General features: G+C 44.6%; 1 protein-coding gene across 1 annotated transcript in view; it reads right to left on the bottom strand.

Annotated features, from left to right (window-relative positions):
• tanc1b (tetratricopeptide repeat, ankyrin repeat and coiled-coil containing 1b) overlaps positions 1 to 16,810 on the bottom strand; it is a 101,483-nt gene that overhangs the window by 75,230 nt on the left and 9,443 nt on the right. The window contains exon 2 of the mRNA XM_083681645.1: positions 15,332 to 15,424. Within this exon, the coding sequence (XP_083537771.1) occupies positions 15,332 to 15,392 (61 nt within the window). The 5' untranslated portion in view covers positions 15,393 to 15,424. The remainder of the gene's footprint in view (positions 1 to 15,331; positions 15,425 to 16,810) is intronic.

Here is a 16,810-nt window from a genome sequence, read left to right as displayed (position 1 = left end):
CTAGGAGGGGGAAGGGCAGGGAGAGACAGAGAACTCCTCCATTCAGGCAGAACCCAAAACTGCTAAGAGTTACAAGGGCAATTAACACAAACACTAGGGCATCACAATACTACTTTTGAGAGTAGCAATCAAAGGGGAGTGCTGTATTTCACTTGTAGCTCTCAGGAGGAGGAGGACCCCCCCTTTAACTCTAAGATCCACATATGCAGGAGGCCAATGGTGAGTTTGCCCCCTGTACCAGTAAAACGGCAGACATTCCTGCTCAAGTCTACGAACAAGGGTCTGTTCCCACATTTCAAGTGCTGGCCCTTTCAACGGTGACAATGTCCTCATTGTCACCCTATCTTTTCACACGTTAAAACAAAATACCAGTGCTACACTGAATAGCAGATCATAAAACTCCTTTGTGCAGCAGTGCTAGACAGTGGGCGATACTTTTTCGGTCATATTGCATGCTAAAGAGATTATGACAAAGTTGTAATTAGGGCTGACGGTTTCGAAAACAAGAGGCGCCACATAAAAGCTGGTCCCTGAAGTGCTGCTGGACAGCCTGCTGTGTGTTATGGTGACTGCACTGCCATCTGACCCGCGCTCTGTAACCCAGAGGGAAAGAGGAACATAAACTCACCAGCAGCTATTTCAGTTGCTTTCCTAATGTCCTGGTCGAGGCGAGGCCTGCAATTTCAGTCCCCTGCTGTGGTCAAGGAAATCAAGCCTTTCTAATTATGTTGCTCGGCACCGAAATGATGTCAAAATAATTACAGCCCCTCTCATGCTCTTTCTTCCTCATCAAAGAGAAAAGGACCAGAGTCAGTGAGGACATGCCTTGCCCATAAAAAAGCTCTGATAATATGTATACTCACTGATTAAATATTTAGGAGGAATCAATTGCTCGACTATGAGAGTTTCAGTAAAAACCTAATACTTTTGACATAACTAGGTGATGAGGAAAATATGTAAGTGACTATTAAATGCATTTCATGTTATTTCAATAATCATTAAAAAGGGTGATTATGGCCTACTTAAAGCCTAAAAGGGCCTATTTGTCTCATCTGAACTGAACAGTATCAGTAAGTAAACCTAAAGCACAGAGATAAATGATGATATGAAAATATATTTCATATCAATACCACAAGCAAATGCTTGTTAGCACAGCAGGGTAGTCTATATTCAGTCCATCTGGCAATGTACCAGCCTCACCAAATAAAAGTCAACCGCAGTGAATTTAAACCGATTCCTTTTTTCATGCATGGTTTATGAGTCCCATTTACCATGTGAGGTGATGCCCCTAGCACAGTTGAATGCTCAAAATGGCTTTCAGGGTGTAATTCTGGATTGTGTCACCCGCTTCTCAACTAAATCTGGCCAGCAGAATGTGATCTGTCACTCTGTGTGAGGAAATGCAAAGCCCCCCACCAGCACTAGACTTGCTCCATCGTCCCTGAACAAAGGGGGATGTAACCTTGAGAGGGGATGAGCTTATGCCAGACAAAAAGACGCTTAGTATTCAAATTGTGCCACTTGGCTTGCCACAGAGGCTAAGACTTACAGTACCGTCCATGTGGGCATAGGCGTGTTTACATGAGGAGAATCTTATTCATGATTTGGCACACCATGATAACTTTAACTGGCGTGCATGGGATTTTACAGATAATTTTCATATGCAGCCAAGTCTCTGCGAGAATTCAGCAGGTTCTCCTGGTTGGTTGGTGTGTGTGTGTGTGTGTGTGTGTATGTGTGCGCTGCCGGGCATGCATGCGTGCATGTGTGGACCTGGACGTGTGTGTGTGTGTGTGTGTGTGTGTGTGTGTGTCTCCAGTCCACACACTAACCTCTATTAGCTTCTCACCAGTTAATTTGATGAACCACTGAGAGAGAATGAAGAAAGGCTATAATTAATGCAGATTCTTTTTGTCAACACACAAAGCCACATGACCACGGGACATTCCACCAATGGGGAATTCTCCCGCTACACTGAGTGCCAATGAGGCTTCCCAGTGTACTTCCGCGACCAGGGTGACAGTCTCACAAAAGCCGTCAAGGTTAACACACAGGCAGCCCACAGAGATAGAGGCAGAGCGAGCCAGACAGAGGGAGAGAGAGAAAACTAAAGCAGGAGGGGGAGGGTAATAATAAGGCTATACATTCATTTATATGCTAAAAGATTAAATGACTTTAGGTCTAGGTCTACCGAACAAAGCAAATCTGTTTTGCTCATCCTGAACTACGCTACTGTATGGCAGAGTGTAATTGTTGTAGATCAGCACCTTCCCCTGTCCAAATGCTTCGCCAGGGGACAGTCATACAGTCCATTGCAATTCCTGGAGGGATATCAGTTTTTCTTTCCTCAAACAGACCACTCATTTCACTTCACTGTGGCCAGCCAGCTGTAGTCATGGTAACAGTCATAATATAACACAAATTGGCAAATTACCCAGTTGAAAAGGATCAAAGATAGATTGACGTCGGTAATAACAATAATAAGAGAATTCTACACGTAACACACTCTGCTCAATATGCCATCTATATTGACATGCGTGGCTGTGGCTTAGTTGGTAAAGCATGGCGCTAACAACGCTTAGGTTGTGGGTTTGCTTCCCGCTGGGACCATACATACTGAAATGTATGCACTCACTGCAATGTAAGTCGCTTTGGATAAAAGCGTCAGCTTAAAAAAAAAAGGCATGCATCCCTTGAAAAATTCATTTCACTCCTGTGATAACATCAAGAATCATATAGAAATCAATCTCTGCATAGCATAATTCCTGGCTGAGACTAAAGAGGATAACAAATATGCAATCAGTTTGTCTTTTCTCATCTCTCAAAGGACCTCATTCTTCACCTTCATCAGACTCTTGTTCATCAAGAACACTTGTGCACGCATTCCTAGCAACCCTTCAGACTAAACCTGTTGACTGTATTTCCTAAACGTTCAACTTTGGGGTTTCATCCTTGATGGGCTATTGTTATTCCACTCACGCAAGTGTTCAAGAATACCCATGTTGAATTCCCTGACTCACTCATCTCAACTGGTGGTCCGTGAGAAGCAGACACCAACACTGTGTAAGATTTAGACTGCTAGGAGACATGCCAATCAAGACAAACAATTGGAACTGGTTTCCACAGCATCCTGTGATGGTGAGTGATCAAGTTAACTATCACCACAAGAACTATCAGATCAATTAACATACAGGTTGGTATGACATGAAGATGTTAATGCTATGTATACTGCTTCAGACTGGTGATAGATCAAAGGGTAACATGCTAGAAGAGCTGATGGAAAACACAGTTCTTGGTTCAGACCACACAGCTGGACCCAGAGTATGGGCTTTCTCTGCTGCCTAAAAGAATCCTTAAAACACAGAAGTTGTTACTGTCTTTTATTTTCTTACAACTGACTTGTAAGAAAGCCCTGAAACCCATCACTTTAGATACAGAAGATTTGCTAATGTATAGCCTGGGAGGTTGCAGACAGAATCATCCTGCAGCAAAACTCTGTCTCAGTCCTCTGATGCTGAGCCCTGCAGTGGCATGTGCTCTGGAATGTCTTCACCACCGTCTCCCGGGGGAACAGAAACAGAGGAGAGGGGGGATAGGGGGAGGGGCAGTGGGCAAGGACCATGACATTTCCCATTCCTCTTCATAAATGGTCAATTTAAGTGGGTATGGGAAAAATATCTGGGGCCAAGGCAATGTCTTTACCACATGCTTTATTTCAAGCCGGTCTCAACCAAGGGAGACACTGAAGAAAATACACGATTTGCCAACTGATACCGCATTAGAGCAGCAGCGGTGGGAAGATTTTAAGGAAAACATCATATCTCTGTTTGAGAAGATATGAATATGAATACCAATGAGATGCCTGTCCTACACAAGGAGACAACCTCCCACAGGGTAGCACAGGGGTGCTGTAAAAAAACAGCATCTCAGCAACATCTCACAAAAACACCTGGTAGGTGAATGTGTAGGCCTATCAGGGACTTATCAGTCCCTTCAGAGCTTGGAGAGGTGAGCTGAAGGGGAGGACATTGTGTGGCTCATAACATTCATCACTCTCAAGGTTACGATCCAGAAGAAGATGAACAACTCTGTTGAGCTGGGGGTTTTCACCAACACAGCACGTGCACACCGTTGACAGTGTCTGTTTTGAGCTGCTGAGTGGACTATGACGTGCAAATCAAGAACAGACACAGCACACACTAAAAAGACAGCAATTAAAAACAACTGGTTTCATTCACAACTACCAAAGAGGCCTAGTGTTCCTGATTTGATCTGAGTTTGTGGAATACATCAGAGCAGATTCACTGATGAGTGAGAGAGGAGGGTTATTGATATTCATACTGGCAGCATTGTGAGCTGCGATTACCAGTATGAATGCCTCTCCACATGCCTCTTCAGTCCCCGGCTCTGTAGAAGTGGGGTACACAGCTACGCTCCCACGCTTGGGGGGGAAAAACACCTCTCACCCTGTATTCATTCCCCAATCACCCCCTAATCTGGCCACATTGATCAATGCTAATCAATCAATTAGCATTGATTGGTTACAGTGAAGTCAGCTGCTGCATGTGCTTGAAACTCTTCAGTGAGGAATGAGGGGAGTCACCTGACCAAAGCAGTCACACTCTGATAGCTGTAGTGTGATATATACATACTGTCGTGGAGTGGACAACCTACAGACAGCATGAGAGGCCATTGTAGCAAAGCCGTCCTTAACATGGTTCCCACTTCAGTCCCCGGGGACCCACATTTTTTTTCCAGGCCTGCACTTACACAACTGATCCTACCAATTAGGGGCTTGATGATAAATTGGATCAGCTGTGTTAATTCTGGTCTATAAAAAAATTTGTTGAGAGACGCCGTTTATGTTCTGCCAAGCCTTCACAAAGCTAACTGTATGAATTTCCTCTACTTATATCCCAGTACGTAACCTTCTGTTTTGAGACCGCGTACGGCCCTACCACGGGACAGATGAGATGATGGATGACCCTGAGGAGTTTTTCTAACCGTGATCAATCACGTTTTGACTCTGAGAAGAGTTGTCGGGTCATAATGCCTAGGGTGGCGGGTTCAGAACACCACACAAGACAACCCCCTGAGGAGAGGACATGAGACAGAGAGAGGGAGAGAGGCCAGACTCCCTCGTTCCACCGTCCACCCACATACACTCTCTGTTTTCCCCGTCAACCTTGGACCCTTTCTGAAGGTCCTGCGTTTTCAGAGCGGCAGCTTCCTGCTTCGACCATGTTTACAAAACGTCTCTCTGGATCTGTAGGCATGGTTTTCCATGCAGGCCGGGGACCTCGGTACAGTGTGTGGCACTTCCATTGAGAGCAAATAAACTGCCATTATTGATCTATTTTGATTGTCATTAGCACGTCATTAGGCAGTGCTTCTTGTGGGGCGAGGTGAGGTCATGAGAACATCACTAAGCAGTGGACAATGGGAAGTCTCAGCTCAGGGCCTTTTCAGTGGAGTTAAATGGACGTGGCTGTGGGTACAAAGGGCTGTCCATCTATCCCCTTCTACACAGACTAATCCCATAAGCAAACAACAAGAGCTAGGGGGGAATTGTGCTGGTTTGGGTCACATTGGAAACCTGCGCTGTTGTGGAACCTTTGTGAGTTCAGTGCGCATGCCGATGGTTCCTATTGTTGCCTTGGGGATTTCCTTTTTTATTTAAAAATGATGATCGATTAATGATGATGATCAGTTGATTAATGGTGATCCATCAATGATTAAGCAGATCTCAAAGCCAGCTTTGAAAAGATGAAGCTGAAGATGAGCGAGGACAGAGAGACGCCCAGTTATATTCCATTGCTTTCAACCGTCTCCCCTCCTAAATGTTGACTTCTCTGTTCCCCCTACTGTTGACATTTCTCCAGTTGAGCTCCAGCAGCCCTCAGTAGCTGTAAATGGAATGTGTCAGAGTCGCTGCAGAGTCTCCATATAAAGAGACTGGCCTGAGAGGCCATTCTGGAGGAGGAGGAGGAGGAAGAGGTGAATCTGAAGAGGGAGTCGGTGGCTCCCTCTCCTCCTTGCAGAAAGCATTATCCTCCTTTCCTTTGAGGCCCAGCACAAAGGGACCGAGGTCATTAGTTCACCCGGTCTCAAACACTCCAGAGCTGGGAACGGTAGCGTATTCATTTGCGGACGAATGTGTGTGTGGCGCGCATGCGTGCGTATGCGAGTGTGTGTTTGTGAACCACCATCACAAAGAACAGCTCTATTTCCCATTCAAAGCCACAGAGGAGTCTAGAGCAGAGAGAGGGGCCCGGGACCACAGTCTCAGAGCAAGGGACTTCTCCTCACACACACCGTATAGAAGGTCCCCATCTCTGTGACATCAAGAGCAATAGTCTCTCAGGATAGAGGGTTAATGTGGGTCTGATGTAAAGCACATCCATGAATCACTAGGAGCTATACTGTCAAGATAAACTGATATTGACTTCGATCTGAGGGGCTAAAAAGCATATACTCACATGCAGTCATGGGCTTGTGTACTGTATCATTACAAGAGGTAAAAAAAACCCCACCAAATTAGGTTTGGGCTGACTCACTGAGGGGGTGTGGAGGATGTCAGAGGTATAAAACCAGGAGGGAAATCAGACAGAAGGAATGTGTCTACACACTCCGGTCACGCTGGAATTAGAAAAGCCTGTGGCCCGCCGACCTCTTCAGCCAATGAACTGCCATAACAGCCACTTTCGGCCATCAAAAAACCTTTCCAAAACACCCTGCGTTGCTAACTGATAGATTGCCCTTTCCCTATCTCTTTGAAGCACCAAGAGAATCCATCAGTCCGCAGCCAGGGGGAAAACCAAGATAACACTCTGGCAGTGCTGGCTGGTCATGTTCAGAAGATGACATCATTCTCTGTTTGCAGCCAATACCGATGTTGTTTTCTTTCCCTCTCTCCACAAGCATGTCCAAGGTCATGGACACCGGTGTAAAGCGCTGGGGAGCAGATGAGGGGGAAATCAAGAGTGTTTCGCCAGCCGGTGCTCTGGCAGAGAGTGGGGCCTCTGGGAGACATAGATTGGAAGTCTCGCTTCAGATCCCTCCTGGCCAGCCACCGTTTCAGGAAGCAGAGTGTTATATCTGACCCTGAGCCAGCTAGCACCCCTTAAGGAGCGGATATGGCAATGGCAGTCCTCAATTCTCATTACCCCCCCTCTTACTCTCAACCTCCACATCCCAGGTTGCTGCTGAATATATTCTCAGTCAACCTACCTGGTAAAATAAGGTAAACATATTAAATAAATCATTTTTTGAGAAATAATAGTTGAAGAATTTTGTGACGCAGCTCCCCAGCTATAACGTACGCATTGAACAGCTGCGCTGATGCCCTGTGAGATATCCTCTTGATCTACTTTACTTAATACATAATGTAATTCCATGACCTTTACATTTAAAGCACTGCATGGTAGTGTGCTGCTATGATGTGATATAAAGGCCAATAGCCCACTCAATCAATACTATTGGATTACCTGGCATTAATGCCTTTATGATTGCATGACCAATTTTGCATGGTAGCATTTTGGAGGGACAATCTAACTTGTGCTGAAAGACATTAGTAAAATTGTATTAGCTTCAAAGCCTCCCGTCTGAGAGCTCCAGGTCATATGATGCGAGAGGAGAACTTGAATGTTTGTTGTTTGTCGGGCCTCTGCAAACACAAAAGAGCGCGACTGGCCGACCAGGTTCAGTGTCTTCCCAAAGTGTCCTTGTTTAGATTTTCAGAAAACATGAAGGGGGAGACAGGGTGGGTCTTGCATATGGACACACCTGAGGTCTGAGGGCTGTCTAAACTCAGAGTGTGTAGTATATGTGTGTGTGTATATATACTGTATCATGTGGTTTGAGCAACGCCCTGCTAATCGTTGCCTGCTGGCTACGCAGTGCTTTGATACTGGTAAAGGTCTGGTGCTGCATTCAATGGTCTCCTTTGTGACTATTTTACATTCCTACAGTAACTTCGAGCATTTAAAACCTCTACTGTCTGAGCATGACTATTTAGACAAACACAATTATAAAGAGAGATCACAACCAAGACTCTTACCAATTGTCAGCATATCAGCACTATCTTTAAAAAAAAAAATCTTTTAGTAACTGCAGTGTACAGTGATGAAGCAAGATAGCAAACAATCCTCTGTTTTTTTTCTTTTGTGGAATTGAGAACTGTGCTTATTCTAACAGAATGTGTTAGAAATATTTTATAGACATAATGCACTAACAATGATGAACCAATGTTTTACAAGCTACTTAAAGCATTAGGCATTGTTCAAAGGGAGCTGATGACAAAGGAGTTAGTTATTATGGTTAAGGGTCTAGTGATTATGGTTTAGAAATATCAAAGCCAGCTGATTGCGGCCATGGAAAATGCTCATTGTGGTTTTTGACAGATAATATGTGGATAGAAAAACAGTTTCTGTGTGTGTGTGTGTGTGTGTGTGTGCGCGCGCGTGTGTGTGTGTGTGTCCTCCCTGGTTCACGTGTACCATCTGTGGTCTAGACTTCCTGTGGCTGCCTGGGTGTGTGCTGTCTGTCTGTCTCAGGTTAGGACTCATGTCTCCCAGTTATGCCTCGGATTTAGGATTTATGAAAGCAAAGTTTACCTGCTCTCTGGTTTGTTTACAGATTCCTCTTTTTCCCTCCCAAGAGCTAGATGACCGCAGGGGCTCCAGCTCCGGGAATAAAAGACATGTGCACTGCAATACCTGGAGTCAGTGCTTCCTCTCACCCTGGTATCACATCCAGGTGCTGCTGCAGCTCCTCTGACCCCAGAAAGAGTTAAGAAGAGTCTCTTAATAAACAACTTCACAGCACGCACGCACACACGCACGCACGCACGCACACGCACACGCACACCCACACCCACACCTGTAAGAGTGCTGAGGGAGCAGTTTTCCTTGACATTGCTGTGGTGAAGGTGGTGAGAAAGGAGGAGTACTGGGCTGGTACAGATGGTTCAGCTGCTTAGAGAGCCACAGCCCGGCTGACAATCTTATACTGGCACCTGTGGGTCGCCTGTGAAAGGGCCCACTGTGGGATGGTTTTTTTTTATTTATCTGTGGAGAGTCTACTGCAGCCTCTGTGTGAGATGCACGGCAACATACACATACACACGGCAAACCGCTTGCCCCACAATGACGTAGCTCTCTCTCTGTACTTAACAACCTGGCACTTCATCCTTAAAACAGGAGGTTTGAAACAAGCCATTAGTATCATGCAGGCACTTCATTAAAACACATCAGATCTGAGGAAATAGCTTCCTGCTGACCCAGTAAACTGAGGCAGTTGACAAACAGAGGAGAAAGACACACTAATGGAGAGAGAACCTTCTAGAAAATAACAAGCACCTGGGTAGTTTAGCATTTGCTGACTGCTATATTTTACCAAAGGTAAAAAAAAAAAACCTTCTACATTTCTGTATATTCCTTGAGAAGGAAAGCGAAGAAGAAATTACTGAGCTAAACTCTCTGGGCAACAACAACAGCACATAAACATTATATTTCAGCTACATAAACAGCATATACTGAAAGAATGGCTCTTGTATTATAAAATAGCATGTAAACCACTAAGAACCATGATTCACAAAATCATATGGGCTAGGACTCCTGCTGTTGAACCTTTGTTGAAACTTCCCTAACCCATCTCAACAAAACTTTTCAATGTTCATAAACAACTCCCAAAACAGCTGCTGTTGCTTTTCATTGGGGAAAGTGAAAATTGCTCATGTTACCTAAACCCCAGCAGAAAACTCCAGAAGGTGGGGGGGGCAAAAATATGAAAAGCAGCATGGAGTCTCTGAAATGTCTGCACTAGTAATATCATCATGCAAACAGAATTTCTCTTTCACTCAATAGAGGATCTTTAATTGGGCCAGAAGAGAGTCATTTATTGTTAATCACTGTGATATCCATAACCATGGCCAAGTTAGCAGCAGACAGAAGCTGACTTTCATGTTATTTTCTGTGGTCTTTGACCCTCCACCAACAAACCACCTTTTCATGTTGCAAACACACAGAAGTGTAGCTGAGACAAGGGCGTAGCTGAGACTCCTCCATCCCATTTAATTGCCGCGCGCGCACACACACACACACACACACACACACACACACGCACACGCACACGCACACACACCACATCATTAGTGTTCCACAAAACTGCAAATATTCTTTTAATCTTTCACTTCCTGAAAGCTAAATTAAGTTACTCCTAATTAAACATTGCTATAGTCTAAAGGACATGATTAGAAAAATACAATTTGGAGAAGCAATAATAAAGCATTGCATTCTTGTCTTGAGAGGACTTCTCCTCAGTTGTTTTCTCATAAGCCTCTCAATTAAATGTGGTTTATATCAATAGGATTTTGGCCTGAAGAGCAAAACCACCCCCTGGTGTGGCAGCTCTTTGAAGGAAAGGGCAGTGGCCATGTGTTCAATCTTTAGCTGGATGCTACGCTGAATTTTATGAGATCACAGGAACCTCAATGAAGCGTATTCCAATTATTGAGTGACTTTATGTGCAGGTCCAGGCAATTTCTAACTATCATCAGAGTGCCTTTTCAAACACTATTGCAATGATAAAGTAGCCTTGAACTAAAAGCAACCAATGAAATACACTGACATGAAACCTTATAGAGGAGTGTCTGGGTATATTTCATTGGCATGTCATTCAAATGAACCTCAGTGCAGCATCATTAACGCATCAAAAAAGCTTTGATGACATCAACTGATAAGATCATGTACAGTGTCAACCGAAGTCCACTAGTTTACACAAAGGAGCAAGCGAACTGGGCAGGGCTGGAGCCCTCTATATAATCTTAGTCTAAATCGAGTGGAAATGCTGATTTCTCCCATGCAGTGTTGTGGTAAAATGGTTGGACAGGACTGCCTATCCTCTGGCCAGGTGGCCTCTGTCTCTCCCTGTGGCCAAGCCGTGAGGGGTGCTGCCAACTGGCAGCCGGGGGGGGGTTTAGATAGGCGAACAGCTGAGGCAGCTAGCCGCCCCTGAGAGTACAAGGCAATACATACTTGTGTGATTAACACTGGGCCACAACAGACAACTCTGTCTGGCAGCTGCCTCCTTTAGCACAGCACAGCATAACAGATAGAGCTAGCCTAGCGCAGAGCTGAGCAGAGCCCCGGGAGGGATCAGTGCAGCCCACACAGTCTGAGCCTTCACAGCAGCATCCCTGGGCTTAGATCCCTGCAACTGAGAGAGAGAGAGAGAGAGAGAGAGAGAGACGGTGGGAGTTGGTGTAACTCCCAGGACAGTAGGTAAAGCCGGTAAAACTTTACTGCAGAAAGTAAGCGGTCTCTAAGCAAGGAACAGAGACTTCAGAGGGAGCGAGCCAGAGAGACCTGCTGTGAGGAGAGGAATGCCAAAGGGAGGTGGGCTGCAGACCTCTCCCCATAGACACAGTGGTAAATCTCTAAGTGAGGGAAGACATTGAAACATTAGACTCTCTTCATGTGTTTCTAGTCTATCGGAGGGACAAGATACGGCCTGGACTTCAGCTTCTCTCCATCGCCAACTCGTAAAACTTATAAAATCTTCAATGCATCAGCGTTAGGACTTGAAGATGTATGGGTCACTACATAACTTCTGACGCAGTTGAAAGGCCCATTTTTTTTTCTGAGAATTGATGACAAGCGAGGAGACTGGCATGTTTTACGGGTTGTCACACAGATATCACTGAGAATGCCTGCAGGAGAAATTGATTTGGCAGCAGTAGCTGGAGTAAAATGTCAAAGTCATGTTGTAAAACTTGATATTAAGAAGTAAAATATCTCCCATGCTGGCCATACCAATTATCTAAGGGCTCCTTCAGAGCTCCGTTCTAGAAACCATGTGTCCTTACGGCTGTGTAGAATGCACCTACTAGCTGTTAAGAGACTAGACTAACGGTTAGGAACTCTCAATAAAAATGTGAGTATACCCTCAAAGAGAATACCAATTAATCCAGAAGAGTTTAATTTTACAACGCATAATCCACTGAGCTCCCGGTGGTGCCTTGAACCCCAAATCCATAAATGTCAGTGAGGCCTGCCGGCAATGTGACCCTTTTATAGAACATGTTCACATCAAAGGCCCAGAGGCCACGGCTAACCAGCTAGCCCACTTCCGGAATGCTGCACCGTAAAAAAAAAAAAAAGAGAGTACTTTTAAGTGTACTTAAAAGGGATTAAAAAGGTTCATTCCACACAGCAGATTTGGAGTAGGTGGTGGAGGAGGAGTAGTGGAAGAGGAGGTAAGAAAGGCTGAATTAGCGAATGGTGTGTGTTTGTGGGCCCTGGCAATCTGGAACTCCCAGAGTAGCTAGGCAAGCTAGGCTAATGACTGCGGCGGAGTCTGGCACAGGGACCAAGTTTTTCCGTGACTCCTTTCAAGTTCCCTCCAGGCCAAAGCCACGGTGTTACGAGGAACATATGCTGAGCTATCATGCAATTAGACAATTATCAAGGCTTTTCTTCCCACCAATTTCCATGACATATCGCTGTGAAGCTTTTATATATGCTTTTACAGAGCTCTCATCACAGTCATGCTCTTTACAGGGGTAAGGGGACACCTTGATTGTTTGCTGGTCCCTCCCCGGCATGTTTAGGAAATCCTGCGATACCCTTTACAAGCTCATGGAGTCTCAGATATGCTCTAACGGTTGCTGCCTCAATTGTCCCTCCATCAACAATAAATAGAAATGGATATGAAAAGTCACAGGAGGAATGAAATAATCCTGCCAAACATGTTTCCTTGTTGAGGCAATACTCCCTAAACTAACGGTCAGTTGTATCTTGATTATGAGGTTATTATTATCATGAGAAATTCCTTGCAACAATATTAACCATAGCAGCAATAGGCTCCTATCAGCTATCTGAAATTCCACCATATCTTTAAGCATTAGTCAGATTTGACTGTGCCATGAGGATATCATCACATTTGCAAATTAAGAAGGATATTGAACCGCACACTGTACCAGACGGTAGAATTTAGCATTATTCTCCAGCCAATACCATTTGGGAGCATAATGAAATCTTTATTCATACACCCAACAGAAGGTGCATTGAATATTTTATGGGCAATATGTTACAATGGAGGCATAGAGAACATTAAACATTCTGCAGTGTACCCGATTTGATTAACATGGCCTTCTCCAGAAGGAGTACTGTGTTACTAACCTCATTTCAGGACACAGGGGAGCAAGCTGACTTTACAAACAATTGGCGCTCTTCAGGGGAAACAAGGTAGTATCAAATGCAAGCCAACTTGTGAGAAGAGTTTGATATATGCCACTTTAACACATAATCAACATTGAAAACTATAGACTTATTGTTGACATTCATTCATTCCAGGCAGTGACTCATTAGCAAACTTTAGGATATACTGTGGAAAAAAGCATTGGTAGAGAGATGAAAAACAGTGACACAGTTTACAGTAGTAGTTGGTCTAGAAAAATGCTCTGACCTGAAATGTCTAGGATTGTGTCCATTAAAATTAGGAAGACAACAACAGTGACCGTTTGGTGAAGACCTTACCACCCACTGTGTGAGGTTCCCCTGGCCCATCTAGGGTCAACAGTGAGACCGAGTGACCACCACACACACTCTTATCGCTGAGGCAGCTCATCTGTCTATCCTGGAATAATGGAGAGGAGTGGCTGGAGTGTATTGTCCCAGCATGGGAAAGGGAGAGAGACCTGCTTGTGCTTGATGGATAGCGCGCAACTGGGAGAAGGACTAGTGGGGAAAAGGGCTGGAAACAAGGCCATGTGTTCCACCATTCACACTCTGCTGCACAGCTCCTGGCCTCCAGCAGACAGACCTGCTGTGTGTGTGTGTGTGAGTGTGAGTGAGAGAGCCTCTGGTGACTGAGTTGATGATGCAAAGCAAGCCAGTGTAATCGCAGGGTGATTCATACATGTTCGGCAGGTTTCAACAACTCAGTCGGAAACAATACACGGCTTAGTGTCGAGTCAGACTGCCATTCATGACAGACATGGACAGTAACCCAGCGGGGGGAAAAAAACACGGCATTGATTAATCGCCGCATTAGATCTTCCAAGCCAACAGACATGTGTTCAGAGTGGGGGCCTGAAGTTAAATTCCTCATACAGACCAGATCTGTGGGCCTGTCAGCCAGAGGTTGTCCAAGTGGCAGAGGCGGAGAGAGAGGGTGTGTGGGAGGTATGTAACCTGGCGCAGGAGGTAGCCTGTAGCCCTAGCCAGTGTCTGGGCAAGCCAGACTCTTTTCATTCTTATTAACAGTGTGTCGACTGTTAACAGGGACAAGTTGCGGCTTGATCAGAATAAGATCTTGAAAACGAAGAGCGAAGGAAGCTGTAAATTGAAACAGCCCCTGGACAAGGCAAGCATGAGTAGACCCAAAGGACATTTTGTAACTACTGTTCTGATAAACTGATTACAGTACAGTACTGTATCTGTTCCTCCAGCAGCACTGAGCGAGTCTAGACCAAGGAGAACACCAGTAGACTATAAGATCATCTAATATGTAAAGATAGATCCTCAAGGGGAACTAGGCCATGTACAGTAGGGGGAGTCAGCGATGAGTTAGCTGTTGAGTGACTCACACCAGGAGTTACCTCACTTTTGAGTCATCATTGAAAATCCAACATGTGTCAGAAGGGAGCTAAACAAATTCATTAGATGGGAATGTTACCCTGACAGAAGTGACTAAATACGTCATAGCCACTTTTCTACGACCATATATCTGTTTGTACACCTTTTTCTCGGGCTTCTTATCTAGATGCAAGCTGTGTTATGTGTCCGTGCCAGGAAAAAAACAGAAACAAACAAAACAGTTTATAAATGGTGAAAGTTTGGAGGCATGGTGTGTCTTTGTTTGTGTAGACTTCTACCCTGAAGGCCAAGCAAGCTACTCACCCTGAGAAAAAACTGGTCAACCACAGCGACAGAGGCAGTGACACCAGTTTTATGACCATAAACTGCTTGCTACAAATGTTGGCTCAGATGACTAAATGTTTGCAGACAGACCGTAAAAGCGGGAGCAGGGTTAGAGTAGGCCTACTTTCATTTCAGCCACTTACACACACCTCTATCGAAGAACTCCAGCCATCAAATAGGCTACTATTTCACTCGATCAATAAAGATTTTTGAATATGACATCAACAATACATTTCAAAATGTATCCTTTTACATTCTGTGAAAAGAAAAAAAGGTCTCTATACACAGAGGCCTAAAATTCAAATGAGGGAAACAGCAGGTCTGTGCCTTCTTCCTTCTGAAATAAGGTAGCATTTTGCAAGGATCAGAGCGGAGTGACCTTGCTGTTTCCGTCGTCCTCCACATACCTGGTTCCTTTTTGCTCCCCTTTCCTCCGTCTCTGTTCTTCTTCAGCACTGCCTTGAACATGGTATGGTTCCTGGAATCTTCTCACTCTGCCCCTGCAGAAACAAGCATTTTCAGTCAGTCACACGGGCACAGGCCGGGCAGAGTCAGGACACCACACACACACACACACAGTGGACAAAAACTTTGCATGGTGATGATAACGCATCCCGCATTTCATTCACTCCTCTTCTGACACCAGGCTGGGAGTTTTCCCACTGCGTTCCCAATCCTGTGGGTCATCTCTAGCAGGGCCGGCGTGGAAAGAATGCTCTAATATTTAAACAGAACGGACAAGGTCTGCTATCTTGTTATGCAGGAAAACAATCCGTCGGATTCTCCACATTCCACATCTAATTGATGCTATGTGGCTGAACTTGGGCCTTCTCAGTCGCTCGTCACAATGTAATGTTTGGATAACTAAACTATGCATTGTAACATTTTCATATAGGCTAATGTAAGTATAACAATTTTAGACTGACATTTTTTTCTTGAAATTGTTATTTGTATAGGTATGTCTATTAAAAAACAAAACAGGGAAGAGTTATTCTAGATTATTTCAAGCACATAATTAAAACTAATTACTATTAGGCCCTGAAACACAACAAGGGGTAGGCTATTTTTCCAACACCTGACTCGGAAGGACAGACACCGATTGCTGAATATGGGGTGCTGTATTTCACACTGTACCAATAGAAACAGCCCAATATTCCTTATGGAGACGCAGAACAGAGACTCGCCCAAATAAGGGCGTTACTTCACACCCACAGAGCATAGGAGTCAGAAGTCTCATCCGAGGTGGGCTACCACTGGACCTAGCAGCTCCACTGAGACCTCCACCGGCTCCTGGACATTGTGTGGAAAAACCAATAGTTTTTCATTAGTAGGAAGAGGTCTTCCGAGACGCATCGATCTGATCTACGATGCTCTCAGATAAGACAGTGTGCGGTCAGTGGTCCATCTTAGGATGATTGATGACTGAAAGGTATGAGAGGTTTATGGGATGAGGCTACAGATGGTTCCCCTGCTGTTTCTTTCATCATCAACAAGGGACAAATACCATCATGATTTTTCATGAAATAGGCCTATTCTTATTATTTGTAAGGTACCATGGGACAACATTGCCAAAAATAAATTCATATTGAATTCCAAGGTTATATTGGATTAATCTGATTATTGGATTCAATAATGAATTGCCAAGGTAAACTAGTCATTAGTGAAAGAAATGTACCAGGCGAGAAGAGTCAAATTAGAGGACAGGGGATCAAAATTAGGTCAAGAACACGTACACGACTTCAGATTCAATTCATGGTTCCAACCGCCGTAACAACTAGGCGAGGAACACAAGGGCTTGAAATGAAAGTGACAGTTGCTAATGCTATGTTAGCTAAATAAATGGCAGGTAGCGACAGGCACCAATACATGTAATTAAGTCTCAGCCT

Source organism: Argentina silus (genome assembly GCF_951799395.1).
Source record: "Argentina silus genome assembly, chromosome: 12".
NCBI classification, from domain to species: Eukaryota; Metazoa; Chordata; class Actinopteri; order Argentiniformes; family Argentinidae; genus Argentina; species Argentina silus.
This window is presented reverse-complemented; position numbering and strand designations above follow the sequence as displayed.